This window comes from Diabrotica virgifera, chromosome 1 (genome assembly GCF_917563875.1).
Source record: "Diabrotica virgifera virgifera chromosome 1, PGI_DIABVI_V3a".
Classification (NCBI taxonomy): Eukaryota; Metazoa; Arthropoda; class Insecta; order Coleoptera; family Chrysomelidae; genus Diabrotica; species Diabrotica virgifera.
Genome location: NC_065443.1, coordinates 262,162,374 through 262,187,479, shown reverse-complemented (window position 1 = coordinate 262,187,479; position 25,106 = coordinate 262,162,374). Strand labels below are relative to the sequence as shown.

General features: G+C 36.6%; 2 protein-coding genes across 2 annotated transcripts in view; one reads left to right on the top strand and one right to left on the bottom strand.

Moving 5' to 3' along the window:
* Positions 1-25,106, top strand: part of LOC114328009 (uncharacterized) — a 269,631-nt gene that overhangs the window by 31,226 nt on the left and 213,299 nt on the right. The window lies entirely within an intron of this gene.
* LOC114329433 (glycoprotein 3-alpha-L-fucosyltransferase A-like) overlaps positions 1-25,106 on the bottom strand; it is a 53,581-nt gene that overhangs the window by 12,888 nt on the left and 15,587 nt on the right. Inside the window, exons 2-4 of the mRNA XM_050642005.1 lie at positions 18,759-18,967; positions 17,759-17,901; positions 9,471-9,728 (exon numbers count right to left, since the gene is read on the bottom strand). Coding sequence (XP_050497962.1) covers positions 9,471-9,728; positions 17,759-17,901; positions 18,759-18,956 — 599 coding nt within the window. The 5' untranslated portion in view covers positions 18,957-18,967. The remainder of the gene's footprint in view (positions 1-9,470; positions 9,729-17,758; positions 17,902-18,758; positions 18,968-25,106) is intronic.

The following is a 25,106-nucleotide window of genomic DNA, read 5'->3' as shown; positions in this document are numbered from 1 at the left end:
TCTTTTCCGGTTTTCCATATTGTTACTCCCAAGTAGCTAAAGGTGGATACAAGTTTGTCCTCCTTATGATTACTTTCAATATCAGATTAAATAATAGTGCCGGGGAGACAGAGTCACCTTATTTCACTCATTTATTTACATTTATCTCCTTAGAAGTTGTTTGTTGAAACTGATCCTTGCTTTGGTGTTCTTTTAGGCTTACTGTTAGCATAATTTGTCTTAATATTTCTGGGATTCCAACATTCTCTATCTCCTCCATCATTTTCGTCCGATTGATTATATCAAAAGCGCTTTTGAAGGTTAAACCCCCCTGAGAGGGGACTTGGAGGTTAAACCCCCTTTCCCCCAGGGCATATGAAAAATATATAAAAAAAGTAGGAAAATGTAACTTGTCTTTCACAAACAATACAAAAAAATAAGCCAACCCCCCTCCCCAGAGAAAAATTTTACGCTACTGCTCCTTGGATGTGTCCCGTTTTTTTAAGTTTATGATCTGGTCACCCTAACTTACAACACAATTTTTGACAGTTTTGTGGTTTGAAAGTAGATAGGATTTTTAAATGTCAAAGTTCTAAAAATTGTAGAATAGAAATGAATTCCAGTGACGAAGAGTTACAGTTTTTTTATTTGTTTATCGTAGATAAAATATTGTATGAAACTGTGCGTGAAGTACTTTTTGCGAACTTACGCGATGTATAGCACTCGCTCCGTTGTCGCTCGTGCTCTAAATATCGCGTGCGTTTGCAAAAAGCATACTTCACGAACTGTTTCATAAATAACTATTTTTCAATAAAATTTTTTTACATCTAGTTTTGGTAACACTTTAGAAAAAGTCACGCTTCGCCACTGCAACACAACGAGAAACCGTCCATGTAACGATCGCCGTCCTGCGCAGTACACAAAATATCCCATGGAACGCACGAAATACAGACACATAACGCATGGAACGTATTATTTTATAGTAACGTGATCGTTACATGACGGTTCTCATTGTATTGGAACAAACCTTATGAAGCCATAGAGATCCTAACTTATATCAGTTATTATGAAGTATGGTTGTGAACGGTGCAGTTCGTTGGGGTCGATTTATCGAACGTGTGGACGCAAATCGATGCAGATTTTTGGTTAAAAATCTGCGTTGATATGCGTCCACACGTTCGATAAATCGACACCAATGAACTGCACAGTCACATCGCTACATTAACTCGTTGTCGTGTATATGGGCATGGGCTATTATTGTCGGTATACAAGACAACGATTTATCGTAGCGATGTGACTCTGCAGTTCGTTGGTGCAGTTTTATCGAACGTGTGGACAAAAATCGATGCAGATTTTTGGTTGGTGGAAAAGATCTGTAGGCAGGAACAAAATTTATTCGATAAATCGTTGTCGATCGCGGCTGCACAGTTTTATCCTAGCGTATAGACGGAAGTTGGGTCAATCATTCAGTTCGTTCTCAAGTCTTTTGATTTTGATTGATGATTGATTTATTTAATTACTTTACAAATACAAAAAATATTGTTTGTAACAAATCAAAAATACATATAGACCAGAGCATTTAGCACAAAATAAAGCGGTTTTTAAATACAGCACCTAGAGATTTGCAGTTTTTTGTATTATGTTTAAGATGACGTCAGGAAAAAAGTCTACTGTTCCAAAAAGGGTGGAAATGCATAATTGCACTTTAAAGTGCATAAAATGCATCCAAAAGTGCATAAGCATGTCAAAATCAGTATACTAAGGACCAGATTTTGTTATTCGGGGAGTTTTTCGGGTCACTGAATTGGTAAATTGATGCAAATGGATTACTCAGGGGGTTTTTGAGGCCGCTAAATACGAATGTGCTCACTGCAAGGGACGTCACCTTCTGGAATTTCGAGGGTTTTCGGTATTTAATTGATGCAAAGGGATTACTGGAGGGTTTTTGAGGTCGCTAAACACAAATATGCCATCAGAACCGACCCCTGGTGCATCTGCTGCCCAGGTGGCGTCATCTTGCACACTGCGTCTTGCACACTTACGTCACTGCAAGTGGAGTTTCGAGGGTCTTTGGTAGGTACTACACATTGATGCAAACGGAGTACTCATAGGTTTTTGGGGATGCTGAACACAAATACCCCATCAGAACAGAACCGGAGCATCTAGTTCCTAAGGCACGTCATCTAAGCAAATTTTTAAGAGCAGACCGTATTAATTATTATATTACTTTTTATTTGTATCAGCCCTGGACACCAGATAATCCAGAGGCCTTCATCTACGTCATAATCCTTCTCAGCAACTCAGAAAACCTCCGCGTACTCGGTGTGTACTAATTTAGTGTCAGAAAGCCTCGAAATTCGAAAACTTGACTTGCATAGCTGTCACTCTAGACATTAGGAACTCCGAGGGTCGGTTCTGATTTCATATTCGTGTTCAGAAAATCCAAAAACCCATGAGCAATTCGTTTGCAAAAAAATTTCTTGAAACTCCATAAGATGATATGCCTTAGGCACCAGGTAGGTACTGCGGTGTCTGTTCCGATGGCGTATTCGTGTTCAGCAATCCCAAAAACCCATGAGTAATCCGTTTGCATCAATTTAATGCCGAAAACTCTTGAAAATCTAGAACTAGAAGATAACGTGCCTTAGGCACAACCTGCTCCGTAGGTCAGGTCTGATGCCATACTCATGTTCAGCAAATCCAAAAACTCAAGAGTAATCTGTTTGCATCAATTTAGTACCGAAAACTCTAAAAACTCCAGAAAATAACGGGTCTTAGGCGGCTGGGGCTCCGTGGGTCGGATCTGATGGCGTATTTGTGTTCAGCAACACCAAAACCCGTTTGCATCAATTTAGTACCGAAAACTTTCAAAACTCCTGAAGATGACGTGCCCTAGGCACCAGGTGCTCTGGTGTTTGTTCTGACGGCGCATTCGTGTTCAGCAACCCCAAAACCCATGCGTAATCATCATCCGTTTGCATCAATTTAATGAAGAAAACTCTCGAAACTCCAGAAGACCTGCACTGCATTAGGCACCAGGTGCTCTGTGGGTCGAATCTGATGGCGTATTTCCATTCAGCAACCCTAAACACACATGAGTAATCCGGTTGCATCAATGTAGTACCGAAGACCCTCGAACCTCCAGAAGATGACGCCCCTTGCAGTGATCCTGATCACTAGGTGCTCCAGGGGTCTGTTCTGATGGCATATTCGTGTTTCGCGACCTCAAAAACCCCATAAGTTATCCATTTGCATCAATTTATTGCGGAAAACCCTCGACACTCCAGAAGATGACGTGCCTTAGTAGCGACCCTGTGCACCAGGTACTTCGGAGGTCAATTCTAATGGCATATTCGTGTTTAGCGACCCCAAAAACCCGTGACTGTCCGTTTGCATAAATTTGATACCAAAAATCCTCGAAACTCCAGAAGATAACGTCCCTTGCAGTGACTATGGGCACCAGGTGGTCCGGGGGCAGTTCTGATGGCGTATTCGTGTTCAGTGGCCCCAAAATAACAAATTTTGATCCTTAGTATATTGATTTTGACATGTTTATGCACTTTTGGATGCATTTTATGCACTTAAAAGTGCAATTATGCATTTCCACCCATTTTGGAATAATAGACTTTTTTCCTGAGGTCACCCTGAACATAATGCAAAAAACTGCAAGTCTCTAGGTGCTGTATTTAAAAATCTATTTATTCGGGTGTTTTTAGTGCTAACTGCCCTCGTCTAATAGTACCTATGTATATAAAAAAAGGAATATGTACATAAAATGTAACTTAAAAACATCCCAAACAAGAACACAGATTAACAAAAAATGATTTGTGCTTCTGAGCAGTGAAAAGCAATGTTTCGGCAGATATTTTTTATAATTTTTTCGAAACTATTCGTAGCTGTTTTATATTGTTGGTAAAATATGTTTAGTTTGGTAAAAACGAATTTTTTCGATTTTTTTCTTCTTTTCTGCTCAGAAATTGAAAATTTTACCTCTGCAATTCAAAAGAACGAAAAAAATACACAAGAAATTACTATTTAAAAGTTAGCCAAAAATTCTTAACATAACCTAAAAAATATTGAAAGTTTCAATGATTGTTCCTAGGCCCGATTTTCAATATAAAAATCTGAAATAATCAGGCTGTTTTGTATTGAAAAGATACATCTCCTTGAATTTTTTCGGGTTTTTTAAAAGCAAAACGGCGCTCATAAAAAAGTCGAGAAAAGCTACTTTTCTCTATTCAAGAGGTTCTATGGCCTCTCATCATTCTCTTTGCCTTATCCCTATGCGGGGTCGGCTTCCCTAATTGCATTTCTCCACACAATTCTATCTTGGGTCATATCAATGTTAATCCCCTTTACCAACATGTCTTGCCTTATCATCTCCCCCCAGGTCTTCTTTGGTCTTCCTCTCCTACTCCTTCCAGGAATCTGCACTTCAGCTATTCTTCGTATTGGGTGATTAACGTCTCGACGTTGAACATGACCAAGCCATCTTAACCTATGCTCTTTCATTTTGGCATCAATTGGTGCCACACCTAGACTTCCCCTAATATACTCATTTCTAATTTTATCCTTCTTTGTCACTCCACTCATCCATCTAAGCATTCTCATTTCCGCCACATGCATTCGTTGTTCCTCTTTCTTTTTCACTGCCCAACATTCAGTTCCGTACATCATAGCCGGTCTTATGGCTGTTTTATAAAATTTTCCCTTCAGCTTCATTGGTATTTTTCTGTCACACAACACACCACTCGCTTCTTTCCACTTCATCCATCCAGCCCTAATTCTACTGCATGCAACTCCATCTATTTCTCCATTACTCTGTAATACCGATCCTAGGTACTTAAAACTATCGGACTGGGACGTTTCGCCGTCGCCGTTTCGCCGTCGAGCCACTTCGCCGTCGGCCGTTTCGCCGTCGAGCCAGTTCGCCGTCGAGCCAGTTCGCCGTCGGCCATTTCGCCGTCGCCATCCCGGCATTGGTTAAGTTTACAAGAACGTGATAACATACTAACTTTTTTTATACTAAATGTCGCAAGAACGTGATAACATACTAACTTTTTTTTATACTAAATGTCAGTGTAAATAAAATGCTGATGTTGCTAGTAAAACCAAGTTATATTTTCGTATTCAACTATACATTGTTTTCGTCTGAAAAATAAAATATTTACAGTATTAAAAATATTTAAAAAGTTACATTTCATAATTTTATGGGCAAGTCCTCTAAGATATTCTAAAATATCTCCATCAGCATTGAAGTTTCGGACTAATCTTAAAATTCGCTAATCCGCGTCCCTATATTTTTTCTTTTTCAAGGGTGGCAGATTTCCAGCAACTAATTGTTTATAGTGAACGTCCCTACCCTATATGTATATAATCGTTCGAAAACCATTCAAAACTTATATACAAGTAATGATCATCCCGAAATTATAGGTACGAATGCTAACAACGAAATGGCGACGGCGAAATGGCTCAACGGCGAAACGGCGACGGCGAAATGGCTCGACGGCGAAACGGCGACGGCGAAATGGCGACGGCGAAACGGCGACGGCGAAATGTCCTAGACCCTAAAACTATTGCTTTTCACAATCATTTCACCATCCAAAGATGCCATTTTATTTGTAGTAACTCCATCTTTAAATGAACATTCCAAATACTCTGTTTTTGTCCTACTAAGTTTTAAACCTTTTTCCTCCAGAGCTTGTCTCCACTGTTCCAGTTTTTGGTTTAAGTCTCTTTCACTATTTCCTACTAACACTACAATCATCAGCATACATTAGGCACCATGGAATGCTACCCTGTAGTTTAGCTGATATCTGGTCCAAAACTAATGAGAATAAATAAGGACTAAGCACCGAGCCTTGGTGCAATCCTACTTTCACCTGAAATTTATCAGTCTCTCCCACAACTGTCCTAACACTAGTCGTTACTCCCTCATACATATCTCTCACAATCTTTACATATTCGCCAGGGACTCCTTTCTTATTGAGTGCCCACCACAGAATCTCTCGAGGAACTCTATCATATGCTTTCTCAAGATCAATGAATACCATATGAGCGTTGGTCTCTTTATTCCTGTATTTTTCCATCAGTTGCCTTACAATGAAAATTGCATCTGTTCTTGATCTGCCCTGCATAAAGCCAAATTGATTATCGGATATTTCGGTTTCTTCACGTATCCGTCTATCAATTACTCTCTCCCATATTTTCATGGTGTGGCTAAGTAGTTTTATAGCCCTGTAGTTTGTACATTGTTGTATGTCTCCCTTGTTTTTATAGACTGGTACTAATATACTGCTTCTCCATTCGTCTGGCATTTGTCCAACTTCCATAATTGTATTAAATAGATCTGCTAGCCAACTTATTCCTGTCTCTCCCAATGCTCTCCATACTTCCCCAGGAATATCATCTGGTCCGACTGCTTTTCCTTTCTTTATTTTTTGAAGCGCTTGAGCCACTTCCTCGTTTGTTATTCTGGTAACCATTATTGTTACTGTCTCCGTTAACTCCACAGGATGTCTGTCAAATTCTTCATTTAATAAACTGTCAAAATACTTTCCCCATCTCTTTTTGACATCCTTTTCGTGAATTAGTATTTTGTTATTTTCATCTCGGATACTCTCGGATACGAGTAGAAAAGCTACTTTTCTCTATTCAAGAGGTTCTAAGGTCTCTGTGAAGCTAAAAAGTTCTATGAAGGCATGTTTTTGTATGTAGATCGCGGGGCTGATCGTTGCAGGAGCAGTTTTGACCATCTTATCCCGCTATAGCCTTTAGGTGAGGGTATGTCTTTCTTTTGAAAAGCCAATCCTTACACCACAGACTTTTTTTTATTTAATTCTGTTTTTGCATAAAATAAGCCAGGCTATCGCAATCACGTCGGTCGTCGTCTTTCATCGCGGATGACATGTTTATCGTCTGAGCTTCGGCGGAGAACTGATGATGATGATCGATGCAAATTTTGGAGACGTGTGAACACTCAATGGACGTTCGATAAACTGCACCAACGAACTGCACAGTCACATCGCTTCGATAAATCGTCGTGTATACCTAGTGTTGGAAAATTCTCGAGAATGAAAAATCGGAGAATATTCTCGGGAATATTCTCGAGAATATTCTCAATATGGAGAATTTTCTGAGAATGAACCGTATGACGCACTTAGGGATATTGTTGAAGATTAAATAGGGTATTAAAAATCATGAAATTATATACAAAATTATGAGACTAAACAACAGGGTTCTTTATATAAACAAAATACAAAAACAACAGAGAACACAAAATGTATTTGATAAAAGAATGAAAGTTTCCTCTTAACAATAAATAATGCAAGTAATGGATGTGGTGATTTAATCAGAATAACATGTGGCCTCGGGTTCAGAATCTATTTCTATCATTAGCTCATCGTGGTCATCTACATTCTGCATTTCAATGTACTGATGAGAAGACGTGGGATTTTATTTTTCACGAGTCGCCAGCTCAGTCATGGATTGGTCTACGTCTAAAGGGGCATTTAGACGGGCTAGTTTTTGAAGCAATATGTTGCCGGAAATTTATATTTGATATGTTTCTGGCAACATTACAGCCATCAGCCATCTACTGAAAATATCGCCGTTTGGCTGAGCCATATGGCCGAAATCTTACTGGTATTTAAACACTATTGCAGTGCCTGATGCGTTGCCGATAAAGTCGAACTGCTGTGGAAAATTTTGCATGTTGCTCTGTATTTCTTCTTTATTTCCTGTACTCTGTTGAAATTTAATTTGGTTTTGCCAAAACATACAAAGAAAAGATGAATACGTGGTCAAATGAAATCACAATAAGGTTTATTATTGCTGTACATCCAGAGTTGTGGAACTTGGCATACTTCTGGAACTATGAGACAAATGGAAGAGTAGTTCACCCTGAATAAAATACATTAAACTAAAACTTTTAGTATATATAAATAACAATTGCTAATCTTATTGAGATTGGTATTGCGTTTCTCATGTTTGATCTTTCTTCTCTATTCTTGGCCTATCATATTTATTAATAGTTCGAAATCACTTATTGACATTCTTGTAAAATTCTTAAACAAACAATTGTCTGAGCATTATTTCCATAGTTAAATTACTCATTGTTTCGCGTTTACTTAGAAAAGCCGTATCCACATTTTCCATTTTTCTTTTTTATGAAATATTCTCGAGAATATCCTCGTTCTCGAGAATATTCTCTTGAGAATATTCTCTTCTTACATCACTATGTATACCGAGCATTATATACAGGGTGTTTGGTAAAGAATGGGCCATAGCTTAACCTTAAGTTCCTGAGCTTAAGATAGGTCGACTTAAGCTAACTTACCTTAGTACAAACTTTTGATAACCGAAATACAGGATGTCAAAGTTAAACTTTTATTTTATTTATTCTTGAATATTTCTTAACAGGCATGAGATAATAACACAAAATTTAGCATGAGGGGGTTTTTTGGGACAAGAAATCTAAATTCGCTACCAAAAATGATGTCTTACCCAGAGGGCGCCACATACTTCTTTCAGCGCTCATTTAATAAGTTCAATTGTTTTTTATTACCCACTGTATATACTTTTTGAATCAAAGCTTTTATTCTCTTAATATGTTTACTTAAAAAAGGTATACTACATTCATCTCGCTAAACTGGACCGTTTTCGAGATAAACGCATTTTAAATCTGCGATGCAACATAATTTTTAGCATATCATTGTAGTTACACCCGAAAAATAATTAAAACCAGAAAAATGTCCAAAAATGTATCGCAAATTTCTTCAAATCGAATTTGCGATGCAATGACATAAATTTGAGAACTGGCACAATTATTATGGTTTTAAGTTATTTTTCGGATGTAACTACAACGATATGCTAAAAATTATGTTGCATCGCAGATTTAAAATGCGTTTATCTCGAAAACGGTCCAGTTTAGCGAGATGAATGTAGTATACCTTTTTTAAGTAAACATATTAAGAGAATAAAAGCTTTGATTCAAAAAGTATATACAGTGGGTAATAAAAAACAATTGAACTTATTAAATGAGCGCTGAAAGAAGTATGTGGCGCCCTCTGGGTAAGACATCATTTTTGGTAGCGAATTTAGATTTCTTATCCCAAAAAACCCCCGCATGGTAAATTTTGTGTTATTATCCCATGCCTGTTAGGAAATATTCAAGAATAAATAAAATAAAAGTTTAACTTTGACACCCTGTATTTCGGTTACTATCAACTTTTGTATTAAGGTAAGTTAGCTTTAATCGACCTATTTTAACCCCAGGAATCTGAGGTTAAGCTATGGCCCATTCTTTACCAAACACCCTATATATTGTAAGTTTAAGAACCATGGGCGCTTTCTAAATTATTTGAAGTGAGTGGTGCCATCTATATGTCAGGTCCGACACTTCGAGTGACGTGACAACTCTCGTATCAAAAATGTTGATTTGAAAGAAATACCCAAGAAGATGTCATGTATCTACTGTAAGAAAAACTTACCTATAACTCATAGACCAATTAAAAACACCGTTATAGTCTTTTATGGTAACACCCTTATCCCGATTCAGAAACGTGTGATAGGAACTTTCCTCGGTTAAAAAAGCCCATATCTGGCTCGATTTTCCTCTTTTCAATGGTAGCTCTTTAGAACTTTTCATTCTATGCAAATGAAATAGAACAAGGTCTGCTGTTGAGAGTGCTTCATCCTTATAAGTTACATTACAGTTTTTCACAGGGCAGTTACTGAATGGGTCGACCCTAAAATTATATGTAAAGTTTAATATCTCGGCAGTTCTAAAGTATGGTTTGAAAATTATGAAAGTTTCAACTTTTTATTATTTTATATAATACCTATATATTTTTAATATATAGGGTGTCCCAAAAGTAGCGGAACGGTCAAATATTTCGCGAACTAAACATCGGATCGAAAAACTGAAAAATACGTGTTCAATCATTTTCAAAAATCTATCCAATGACACCAAACACCAACCCCCACTACAGCCCCTGGAAGTGGGGTGGGGGGTAACTTTAAAATCGTAAATGGAAACCCCCAATTTTTCTTGCAAATTTGGATTCGTTACGTAAAAGTAGGTAACTTTTATTCAAGACACTTTTTCAAACTGTGGATAGATGGCGCTATAATTGGCAAAAACGATTTATCCTGATACCATAGGTAAATTATAGAGACGGTCTAATATCTCACGAAATACACTTTCAAATGGGAAACTAAAAAACAGATTTTTAATCTTTTTCGAAAACCTTTCGAATAACACCAAATGTGACCCTCCAATCCACCCCCTGGAGGTGGGGTGGGGGTAACTTTAAAATCTTAAATAGCAACCCCCAATTTTTATGGCAGATTCGGATTTGTCATAAAAAAATAAGCAACATTTATTCGAAGCATTTTTTAAAATTTCTGATAGATGGCGCTAATAAATCGTATTTTTCCAATTAAAGCGCCATCTATTAACAATTCGAAAAATGTTTCAAATAAATGTTGCTAAATTTTTTATGACGGATCCTAATCTGTAATAAAAAGTGGGGGTTGCTTTTTATTATTTTAAAGTTACCCCCCACCCCACCTCCAGGGGGTGGGTTGGAGGGTCACGTTCGGTGTTATTCGAAAGGTTTTCGAAAAAGATTAAAAATTCTTTTTTTAGTTTCCCATTTGGAAGTGTATTTCCTGAGATATTAGACCGTCTCTATAATTTACCTATAGTATCAGGATAAATCGTTTTTCCCAATTATAGCGCCATCTATCCACAGTTCGAAAAAATGTCTTGAATAAAAGTTGCTTACTTTTACGTAACGAATTAAAATCTGCAAGAAAAACTGGGGGTTTCCATTTGAGATTTTAAAGTTAACCCCCACTCCACCTCCAGGGGTGTAGTGGGGGTTGGTGTTTGGTGTCATTGGATAGATTTTTGAAAATGATTGAAGACTTATTTTTCAGTTTTTCGATCCAATGTTTAGTTCGCGATATATTCGACCGTTCCACTACTTTTGGGACACCTTGTATATTAAATTAATATATTAATTTAATATTTTTAAGAGGAAACAGTAGCGATCAACAGGTAGCAAAAACGCGTTCCAAGATTACGGCTGTAATTTTGAATATTTTTTCGAGGTATTTGGCACACGTATTCGCAATATAATGAAGAATGGCGGTACAGAGCCCAATTTGAAAAATATATTAATATGTGGAAATTACTTTGTAATTAAATACAATATTAAAAAAACGAGCCTGTACCGCCATTAAGAAGAACAAAAAAATACACTTTCTTCAAATAAACTTTTTTATCCGATGCCTAGATTTTGTGTCATTTTGGAACTACTAAAATTTTTTATTTCATTAGTAGTTCCAAAATGACACAAAATCTAGGCATCGGATAAAAAAGTTTATCTGAAGAAAGTGTATTTTTTGTTCTTCTTAATGGCGGTACAGGCTCGTTTTTTTAATATTGTATTTAATTACAGAGTAATTTCCACATATTAATATATTTTTCAAATTGGGCTCTGTACCGCCATTCTTTATTATATTACGAATACGTGTGCCAAATATCTCGAAAAAATATTCAAAATTACAGCCGCAATCTTGGAACGCGTTTTCGCTACCTGTTGATCGCTACTGTTTCACCTTAATAATACATAATATGTATTTTGTATTTTAACAACGACACCCGATTTGGGCGTCGAAACGATAATTAAATTATTTTTTCAATTTAATTGTGGCTTATTTCCCATCTAAATATTTAGTTTTAAAAATGCCACAAGGAAATAGCTTCAGAACAATTTTAAATAAAAGTACATAACTTCAAGAATACTGTCTTAGATTGATCGGAAAAAATTACCGGAAATACAGTGGAACTTGATTATACCGCCATTGAAGAGTCCAGTAAAAAATTGACGCTATATCAGAGTGACGTTATAAAGGAGGTAGAGAAAAATGAAAGTATGTAGAAGTATATATAAAATATATAAAATAGTCCTTTTAGTACTACAACTTGCCATATTAAAAAAAAGCGAATTACTAAGTTTTTTTTTTTCTCTGATTCTGGCTTTGGTTTAGAACTAGAACCTTTAGCCACGTAATTGTATAACTTATCACTAAGTCAGGGGAGTAATGTGTAGTGTGTGTGTTGAGTAAGTGTCTTGTTACTTTGCGCAAAATCGAGGTCATTGTCTTTGCAAAGAGACGCTAATTGTTTCCGAACGTCTGCGGTCCCTCCGGTGAGTACCGATCCCACAAGGACAGTAACTATTTTTCATTTATTAAATTATAATAAAATTACTAAGTTAAAATCTAAAAAAAAACGAGCCGAACACAATTTTACGGTAACAAAAATTTCTTAAACAATCTGTTCTGAAACAGAAAATTTTACTGTTAGGATGGCACTGATAAAATGGGAAATCAAAGAACTGTACAGAGTTGTCACGTAACTGTACACAGAAGGTATAATTTTATTGACATTTTTCACATTCTTAGAAGGAACAATGCCGCAATACCCGCAAAGGGTTACTTCATTTTTAGCCGATAAAACCGGGTTTTTAATGATGTTATAGAATAGTGTTTGGCCGGACCTATTAAAAATTGACGTTACAACCGAGATGACGTAACTACCGAGGCCGTAATATCCAAGTTTCACTGTATAGCATGTTGAATATCCCTACCTTCTATTCGCTTTGCAGCAGCTTCTCGCCAGCACGCTTGAGCGTAGTGAGAAACGTTTAACAGCTGTTCCCCTTCTCTTTTGTAAATTATTCCGCAATTCAAAACAATATGCCAGTGTGCATCACTTTACAGTTTAACAGACAAAATAGAAATTGATAACAAAATTGATTTTTCGCAAAATTGCTTTTTTCAAAGGCGGTGGACGTTTTAACTCAAAAACTACCTGACTTATCAAGATTTATTTTGTTAACAATAATAATTAATTGATTTTCACCCCTTTTTTACAAAAAAATATCGTTATTTTAACTTCTGAGTGATACCAAAATCTCAAAAATTGCTAAAACTAAAAAACTCGAAGCATTACCTATACTCTATAGTCTATAGCAACTCATAAGCTAATAAAATCTGTTTGGATTTTTTGTTTTAAACGATTCAATGATGAGTTCTGATGTCCAAAGCAAAATCCATTTTTTTTTAGTTGTCTTTGCTACCATTCGCTTATTTTTCAATATGTGCCTTGAATTTTTTTTGGTTATTCTTTGAATGGTACTGAATATGTTGATTTCATTTAAAAATTAAATAATTTTATCATAGTTTTAAAACAAATCACAAAAATGTGCTTGAAATGTTGATTTGAAACCATACCTCCCTCCCCCTTAAATGTACATCGAAATGGGAGCACGTAATAAAGAATATCACATACTGAGAGAGTACATTGGTAAAATTTACAAATAATATGTTTCTAAAAATATCTTTATTTGACGTTTTTGCCTTCAGATCGAATTCATCATCCAGACTTTTGCGTCCAAGTTTGAATATTGGCCTCCCCTAAATTCTTCCAGGTCTGTCGGTCTTGAGCTTTTTGCAGCCAATTGTCAGCGATTATTTTGACGTCGTCTGTCCATCGTGTAGGTGGTCTACCTCTACTTCTTCTATCTGCTCGTGGCCTCCACACTGTAATTTTTTGGTTCCACCGCCTGTCATTAATTCTGGCCATACATGGACAATAGGGTGGAGCGAAAAATCTCGAATTTTCAAAAATTTACTTTAGCAGTTAGCACTATATGTCAAAAGTTGCCTATACAGTAGTAGATGTTTACCAATTTTTTTCAAAATTTTTTGACCTTGATATTATGCCCCGCCGTGACCTTAAAAAAATTTTTTCACATTTTTTATACAAGATTGCACTATCAGCTAATCTATTTTTAGGCACTAGTAGATCATTCATGCTTTTTTTTTGGTTCATTTTGACCACTCCTTCATTCCCCGCATTAACTTAAGAATATTTAATTTTTTTAGTTTTAGACCAATATGCAGCTCTCTGCTAGTTTTATAAACTACCCAGAACACACCACGTGGAGGTGGCTGCATTTCGTGTTCCACCACCCCTGCTCGCCCTCCAACCACCCTATTTTAATTATTATTTTTAATTTTCTACTTTATAACAACTCGTTATTCCGCCTTATAATGCCGTTTGGTTTCAAATATTGGCATTATATTGCGATCTTTTAAACGTGATCTTATAAAACCATCTCGAGCACTAGCGCCACAAACACTTAAAGATGCTTCTGACACAACTTTAACACATCTCTCAACGGCTTGAGTGTGACAAGGTAAATCAAAAGTTAATTGAGTTTTTATCGATTGCATTTTTCAGCTCTTCGTCACTTAAATGTTGGGTTAATGTTGACTCCTTAAAGTTAACTTGCTCTTGCCAAAAAATAAGGTCAACATAGTCCGTCGCCAAAAAGTTTATTTTAGGGACCTGAAACTTTCTTATTTTAATTTCTTCCCCCGCTGCAGACTTCTTTGCTCTAATGGATAATATTCGGCGCATAGCTAGCTCTCGAATATGTCGCCTTTCATCAGTTATCATTGCAACCAATAAACTTTCAGGGTGGGCGAAAAATGCATTTCTTTGTATAGTTGTATCAACAATTTCTCTTAAATCTTTCTTTAAATATCGGCTCAAATATATACTTTTCCATAAATTGAACGGCGCATCTTTTATTTTTGGTTTGGTTTTAATAGTAAACCACATTGGGACATATACCTTATTAATAAAAGTTGCGATTTCTATTAGGTTTTCTGATGGATTCAATGTGCTTACTTACATAGAGCCTTAAAATTCTGTTGGCAGTGGTAAGCCATCTCGCATGAGATAATTTACCAGGATTCTTGGAAGCAAGACTGGCAGGAAATTCACCTGTACTTACAGCGGTGCTTATATCGAAGAGGAACTTTTGATCGGTACTTAGTTGTTCTCTATCTACTTCGGGCAGTTCACTTTTAATAGGTTTATAATTTATTACTGGTAACTGGTCGCAAATTGCTAAGCTCTTTCCGATGGGTCCCGAGAATCCCCTAGGACCAGACGTGGTTCCATCTAACTTTTCAATTAAATGCCTCAGAGGAAGTTCGTTAGAATGTAATTGGCAGACAATCCAATGCAAATGTCTACCGAATTCTTTTTCCAAAAGACACATGACACCACCGAGGTTACCTGTATTTATTACAGTTCCATCGCAACCTATTGGGACCGTGCAAGTTCGGCAAAGCGACCCCTATTTCTACGCTCTGTACTTTTATTCGCACTTTTAATTATACTGGCCAATTATATTAGTCCTGGTTACTGGATAATTGTCAAGGCCATAGTCCAAAAAAACAATAAGAAGAAAAAATAAGATGCAGGTTATGTTATGCAAACATAAACAATTGTATGTAGTAAATAAAATTAGTTATTAAAATGCAGTACTGCAAGCAAAATACAATTAATTAAATTTACCTTTATATAATAATTGCATATCATATCAATATTGTGGAGCAATATATAATTTTTCTGCTTCAATGACAGAAGGTATGAAATATACGTCAATTTGACAATTTCAATTGACAATATGAATTATTTAAAATAGTTGCAATATTTCTCCGCGACTCGCGCACGGTCGTTTCTCGTTTCCCTTCCAAGTACTTGCACACCGCGAATTGCTAGTATATCGGATCTATTAATATTAAACTCTGTTAAAAACATACATATCGCATTCTTAATGTTTTCAGCTGACCCACTTAATGGCGAAACGTGTCCTAAATAACCTGATCCCGGTTCGTAAATAATTGAAACATGTTCTTCTGTAACCATTGTTCGTTTACTAATACCACCGTCTGCTTGAACCATTGTCATCGTCTTATCCTTTCTACCGTCGAAGTAAAGGCCCTTAATAGTTAAATCCCTAACATTTTCCATTTCCTGTAAATCTAGTCGCATCTTTTTCCTTTCCCTCCTTACTTTGCTTCTATCGATAATTATCGCCGCCTCCGTAGTGCACTTTATTTCTCCCTTGACCTCTTTATTTATATTTACATCATGCAATAATGCAGAAGCAATTGCTGCGGCTGGCCGGTCTGCGATTCCATACCTATCACAAGCTCTTGCAAAAGTCGGCAGGTTAATTCTTGTTTGCGATGTTGACGGCGTGGGTTGAATATCTTCCTCCAAATTTTTAAGAACTGCTTCTTTTTCTTTAGGCATCTCTTTTGGAATTTTTTTTTCAAACTCAACTTGTTTCTCTCGCATAGATTCCTTAGATTTTTTTTAACATTTTCTTATTAAGCTTGTCAGTTGTTAATCGGTCTAGGGATCCTATAGCCATGACTCGTGTAGTTCGCTGGTCCAAAAGAAATGGCCTTTCTAATAGCGGTACTTTGTGTGATATGTCGCAGACACATTCTTCAAACGATTTGCATTTGCAATATGCTATGTCAAACAAATAAGAAGCATTTTGCCTAAAAGATGCCACTTTATTTTTAAAACTTTCGGTTTCTTTGCGAGCGTGTGAATAAGACTTAAGGATATTGTTTAGCTTTCCGTGCTCTCTTTTTATTTGATTGGTAATTGTGACATGATGAACTGTAGGAATAGAGGCTTTTTTCCATATTTCCTCCAACGTCGTCGCAATTTCGTCATAGATTTCACCAACCTTTGGTTTGTATTGTCCTTCACTTTGTTTCTTTTGTCTTATAAAATTATAATATTGAAGCACTTGTTCCCGAGAGGGCAACATTGTTCCTCCCGAATTTAAATCAATCGAAGGCCCAATTATAGGACAATTTGTTTTACTTCGCGTCGTCATTATTTACTACGAAGTAAATCCACGACCACTATTATTTGGGTAACTTAATTTAAAGTATTCTTTATTCTCGTACAAAAACACAACACGCACTACGTAGCAGAACTTACTTAAGCGACAAATAACCAAGAACTGAACTGTGTGTGGTTGATTGAGATCGACTAGACCGAGAGCCGAGACCGCGCCGAGAGTCTGCGCTCTCAACAGACGTGACGCGATAATATGCGATGCTGACAAAAGTAGCAATGGGTTAAAAAAACGAGCTGAAGGTCAAATCGATGTTTTATTTACTGACAATTATGCATTTTTTTTAAACAAATTTTTTTCTAGTAAATATAGAGAATTGAATTTTTCTAATGTTAAGAAGCCATAAAATGACCAATGTTTTAACAAGTTTTGGCGCGTAACTTTTTTTAGGATCATGGCGGGGAATGAAAAAATGTTATAATATATATTTTTTTTAATTGTAGATTATCTACAGAAGTAAAAGCAACTTTTAGTAGTTAATGCTATTTATAAAAAAAAAATTATTTTTAATTTTTTGGGCCTGCGGCGGGGAATGAAGAAATTTTTTTTTTAATTTTTAAAAAATTTACAGGTCATCTACTACATCAAAGGCAACTTTTGCTAAATAGTGCTAATCAAATTTCAAAAAAAAATTTTTTCACTCCACCCTAATGGACAACAAACCGAACTGAATTTTTAAAACCGGACCTGGTTTTCTTTTGTTTGAATAAATCAGTGGGATAATTGGTAGGAGTGTAACGTTTGACCAAAGCATGAGACACATCGAACTTACTATTCGTTATGACGAATTTCAGTCAAAATCCCCAAGTATCAATCTATATTATTGAACAATGGGAGCAGCTACTTTTTGATAGTCATTTGTTATTCCCTTTGGGGACCTTTATACTACGTAGTTCCTCGTGAATCACCCTGTATTAAAAAAAATAGAATTGACAAGTAATAAAAATATCATATGTATTTACCAATTTTTGGAAAAATTCTTTATTAGACGATTTTCGATCATTTTGCCATATTTCCAGACTAGAATTTGATAGGATTTCGTTGTATTCACTACTGGTTCGTCTGTTCCCAAGAACAGTATTTTCCCTAAGTTTGATAAGTTACTCTAAAACAAAAGCAAAAGATGAAAATAAAATAAACGATTTTAAATATTAATATAGTAATATATCTACTGTTAAATAATTTTTATGGGGAGAATTTAAAAAATTAATTTATGTCAAAGACCACGAGACCGTAAATTTTCATGACCCTGTATATGGTCAAATTTTGTAAATAAAATAATTTAGCCGTAAGAAGTTTTCGCGGAAGAGAAAAATTTTAGTGGTAAAGTTTATACGAACAATTAATACAATTTTGACAACGACATATTTTGACAACGACACCCGACTTGGGCGTCGAAACGTTAATAAAATCATTTTTAGGTAAAATTGTGGCTTATTTCCCATTTGAATATACTTGATTATAAAAATGCCACAAGAAAATAGCTTCAGAACAACAATTAATACATTTCAACAGAACGGACTACAAATGGTTGTTTAGAAAGTTAATGTATTACGCGGTTTGATTGAACAATAGACAGTGTTTTCTAAATGGTTTCCCAGAAAGAAACGGGTAGTAAACAATTTTGTTTAGTTTAGAATCGAGGGTTTTTCTAGATTGTAAGTAAAATTAATTTTAGTATCTCCTGGAAAGTGACAAGAAAGAATTTTTGTATACAATACTATTTGTTTGTAAAATGGGGAAAAATATAAGTGGACACCCGGCATTTACCAACCAGTCGCAGTCGGTGCGTTTTGATTCACTTCAGTTCTCTTACAAGCCTCTTTGATAACGGGTAAACCTAGAAACACCTGTGCCACAGTATTGTAAGAGATTAGAATTGAATTAAAACGAATCCGTCTATGTTTATTTAGATTTCAAAATAGTTACTATTTATTGATATTATGTAAAACACTGCCTTACTTGCTTGCTTCGCAGTTCCTTCCATTCTTCTACTAGCTTAATTTCAATATCATCTATGTTTCTTTTGTATTCTCCATATTCTGGATAATATGTATTGTAGCTAACAATGTCCATCTGTATGCATAGACTAAACAACGCCACTGCCAATATTAAACATAAAACGTATAATTGTTTCTGGTAGTACCTAATCGTTTTCATGATGGCATCATCTGAAAGAAAAAAACAATCATTAAATATAAACGCTTAAGAAAATCGTAAAATAATGTATCAGTCACGACTTCCACCGTGTTCGATGGTAGGATTTATTGGGGTAAATGTTGGAGGGCGGTTCATTTACCCCAACAGTATCATTTATTTATCGATTTTTGGAGGTGACTTGACGTGCGTAGACAGAAGTTTTACCGTCCGGTAATAGTAGTTTTATTTACGGATCAATATATTGATTTAAAACAAAACTATTAATGGTAATAGGATTAAAAAGACACCTCCTCGGAGTCTTAATCGCGTTAATTTTAATAGACCAAGGCATTTAGAACAAAAAACAATGAAATAAATCGATTTTTAAATACAGAACCTATCTAGGGGAGCCTTGGATGCTAAATTTGCAGTTACTAAAGCGTCATCCTAACCTATTGGGTTGAGAAGGTTAGGTCCTAAAACCAAAAAAAGTTAAGTTAAATTTTCCATTTTAGTAAAGATTTTGCATTTTTGCAGACGTTCTATTACAATTAGCGTGTCTTTGCAAAGACAATGACGTCGACCTTGCAAAGTAACAAGACACTTACTCAACACACACACACACACACACACACACACACACACACACACACACACACACACACACACACACACACACACACACACACACACACACACACACACACACACACACACACACACACACACACACACACACACACACACACACACACACACACACACACACACACACACACACACACACACACACACACACACACACACACACACACACACACACACACACACACACACACACACACACACACACACACACACACACACACACACACACACACACACACACACACACACACACACACACACACACACACACACACACACACACACACACACACACACACACACACACACACACACACACACACACACACACACACACACACACACACACACACACACACACACACACACACACACACACACACACACACACACACACACACACACACACACACACACACACACACACACACACACACACACACACACACACACACACACACACACACACACACACACACACACACACACACACACACACACACACACACACACACACACACACACACACACACACACACACACACACACACACACACACACACACACACACACACACACACACACACACACACACACACACACACACACACACACACACACACACACACACACACACACACACACACACACACACACACACACACACACACACACACACACACACACACACACACACACACACACACACACACACACACACACACACACACACACACACACACACACACACACACACACACACACACACACACACACACACACACACACACACACACACACACACACACACACACACACACACACACACACACACACACACACACACACACACACACACACACACACACACACACACACACACACACACACACACACACACACACACACACACACACACACACACACACACACACACACACACACACACACACACACACACACACACACACACACACACACACACACACACACACACACACACACACACACACACACACACACACACACACACACACACACACACACACACACACACACACACACACACACACACACACACACACACACACACACACACACACACACACACACACACACACACACACACACACACACACACACACACACACACACACACACACACACACACACACACACACACACACACACACACACACACACACACACACACACACACACACACACACACACACACACACACACACACACACACACACACACACACACACACACACACACACACACACACACACACACACACACACACACACACACACACACACACACACACACACACACACACACACACACACACACACACACACACACACACACACACACACACACACACACACACACACACACACACACACACACACACACACACACACACACACACACACACACACACACACACACACACACACACACACACACACACACACACACACACACACACACACACACACACACACACACACACACACACACACACACACACACACACACACACACACACACACACACACACACACACACACACACACACACACACACACACACACACACACACACACACACACACACACACACACACACACACACACACACACACACACACACACACACACACACACACACACACACACACACACACACACACACACACACACACACACACACACACACACACACACACACACACACACACACACACACACACACACACACACACACACACACACACACACACACACACACACACACACACACACACACACACACACACACACACACACACACACACACACACACACACACACACACACACACACACACACACACACACACACACACACACACACACACACACACACACACACACACACACACACACACACACACACACACACACACACACACACACACACACACACACACACACACACACACACACACACACACACACACACACACACACACACACACACACACACACACACACACACACACACACACACACACACACACACACACACACACACACACACACACACACACACACACACACACACACACACACACACACACACACACACACACACACACACACACACACACACACACACACCACACACACTACACACACTACACAAGTAATTGTTTCACCACCGAGACCCTCCTCCTCCAAGTAAAAGCAACTCTGGGTTCAAGTCCAATAATAAAGTAGAGGGTAAGAAGAACATAATATATATAAATAAAACGGGATAATACCCCAAGGTTGGCTGTATACCATCTAGTTAAATAAAATTTAACGTGAAGTAAAACACTCCCTGGTGTAATTGGTATATTTTAATATAAATTAAAAAAAAATTAAAAATCCAAAAGGCTTACGTTCAGAACGTTTTCGGACTTAACAGTCCATCATCAGTTAACCTTAAAGTAAGTAATCCCACTTAGTAAAATTGTAAAGGGTGAAATTTTGACTCTTAAAGAATTGAAAAATGTGGTTAAGATTGCTTACTCCCTGTACTTGCTAAAGAGCTACAATGCCAAACAAAGAACATATATCGCCGCCGCACAGTGTTTAAAATTGGTCTAAACGTGATCGAAACTAAATTTGTTTAAAGTGTAAAAGTTATCTCGCTGAAAACTTAGAATATTTGAGGTATTATACCGTATAACGAGTATATATATAAAAGGGGTCGTTTTTTTAGTTTTCATTCCGTCATTAGGGGGTATTTTACTTAAAAAATATCGTTATACAGGGTGTTTCATTAAGAATGTCCAATCTTTGAGTTGTAGATTCTAGACCTCAAAATATTAGGATTTAACCCAAATCACTTAAATAAAATAACTCTTTACAGAGTTACAGGGTGTTTTATTTAAAAATTTAAAAACTATTTTTGCTCAGTGGTTTAATACTTTTCGACGTATCCTTTTCATACTTGGCAAAAAGTATAGGTACTGTACACCCTATAAAATTATGTTAAACATACGTTTCTTGCTATTACCAGAGGCGTACGACAGTGGACAGTGAATGGTTGACCGTTCCCAAATTCTACGCCACTGGCGGAAATGCCATTTTAGCGCAATTTTTTGATTCTCCAATACTCTCTATGTAAATACCATACACTTCATTCGCAACGATAAAGTCATTAGTTTTCGAGATATTTGAAGTTAAACATGTTACGGCAGATATATTTGATTAATGTATTGTGCCGCTTAATTTTAAACTTCAAATATCTCTAAAATCAATGATTTTATCGTTAATACTGAAGAGTATATTTTTCATTCATAATGAGAAAATCATTAGTTTTCAAGATATTTGAAATTAAAAATTAAGCAGCACAATACATTAATCAAAATATCTGTGCTGTTATTTGTTTAAGTTCAAATACATATCTCGAAAACTAATAATGTTATCGTTAGGAGTGAGGAGTATGTTATTTACATAGAGAGTATATTCTCTGTTGAGGAATAACACTACTTCATCAAAACTAAAATCTCTTTTCGTAACCCTAACACATAACATGTGTTTGACTTAAAAACATAAGATGTAGATCTTTGAAACACACTCAGTGAACCAAAGATCCAAGGTTATTGGTTTAACGACCACTCGTACGAAATCAAATAGATGAAATAGAGAATGTGGAAAAATCCCCTTACGAACAATTCACACATCCACCATTTCGGGCTGGGAAAAATTTTTCGAATAGAATCAAAGATCCAAACACCAGTTCTTAGAAATGTGTTTCGCCCTCTTCAACCTCTCTGGGCTCGTCGGTAAACTTATTATTGGTCGTTAAACCAATAACCTTGGATCTTTGGTTCACTGAGTGTGTTTCAAAGATCTACATCTTATGTTTTTAAACATATATTTTACTTACTTTAAGTAATTAGGGAATTAAAACTTGAGACTGTCATTGTCGGATTTGCCGTAGACTTACGCACCTTCTATGTCTAGGTCTCGAATGTTGTTTTTTGATTAGAATGTGTCTAAAGATATTCAACCTCTTGTCTTTACCGACGAGCCCAGAGAGGTTGAAGAGGGCGAAACACATTTCTAAGAACTGGTGTTTGGATCTTTGATTCTATTCGAAAAATTTTTCCCAGCCCGAAATGGTGGATGTGTGAATTGTTCGTAAGGGGATTTTTCCACATTCTCTATTTCATCTATGTGTTTGACTTATTTGTAAACAATACGTACGAGTGCAATTATTAATTCAGACAAATGCGCGCGGCGCTCGATGCAAACTTTTGCGCATTTACTCAGTTGCGCAGTTTGTCTTATATATTTTTTTATTCCTTACATTGTAGTCTTTCATATAGTGAAGGATTTAATTTGGCACAAGATGGCACAATAAACGTAATACGATTATATCAAAATCACCTTTTAGTGAAGCTAACTCTGCTATTTTAATCTTTAAAGTACATATGTACTTTTATCTCAAATAATTACTTTTATTTTAGCTATCCACATAAATGAAGTAATAATTAAAGTAAAAGGCAGCCTCTGAGGATTTAAATTTGATGTATAAAATTATATTGAATTTTGTACTTTTGATCATTAATACATCTGGCCCTAACCAACATAAAAAATCAATTATTGCTGAGAAGTTGCATCAAGAGCAGTACAAATAAACCCCTTAATTTCGGCATTCTCAGATTAATTTTTTTTGTACTTACGATCACGTTTCCTTCAATTTTGAACACTGTGCGCCGCCTACGAAAAGTATAACTCCGAAAAATGCCGTTATGAATAGAACTTTCAATGAACGCCGCGAAAAATATTATTTTCGATTATATGATTGTGAAAATTGTAATCCCTAATAAAGTGTTAGCGAAAAAAATTATTTTTTGAGGAGTGTGGCAAAAAACATAATTTCTGTTTGTGGGTCCACGAAAATTATAATTAATAAAAAGTTCTCAGAAATAATTGTTTTCGTCGGCAGAAACAAAAACAGAAAGGGAAATAATTGTTTTCGTCGGCATCTATTATGAACTAAATATTTTCGTTATAAATATTTTGGGAGTTATAATCTTCGCGGACACGCATATAAAAAAAATGGTAATCGCCAATACTTATCAAAGAATTATTATTTTCGCTGGAAATGTATTAGGAATCACATTAATCATAGGTACCAGCGATATGTACATACATATATCCAAATTTTACTCCAAAACGGTCATTTATTGGACTATTTAAAAATGCTGTCTTATCGAAGGTTTTTGCTATTATAAAAATCACTATCTATTTTGATACTGTCATAAACTAGCTAAAAGATTTCAATCCTTGTCCTGAATGTGTTAATTCTATCGAAGAGCATCATTATTGTGTGGTCTATAATTAAGGACGCCGATTTGTAATATTTATTTTATTTTTGTTGTAAGTATGTAATTGTTTGCTGATTGCACATATTGAACCTTGGCTATAATTACGGACAAATGGTAATTATCAACTATATATAAAAAACGCTG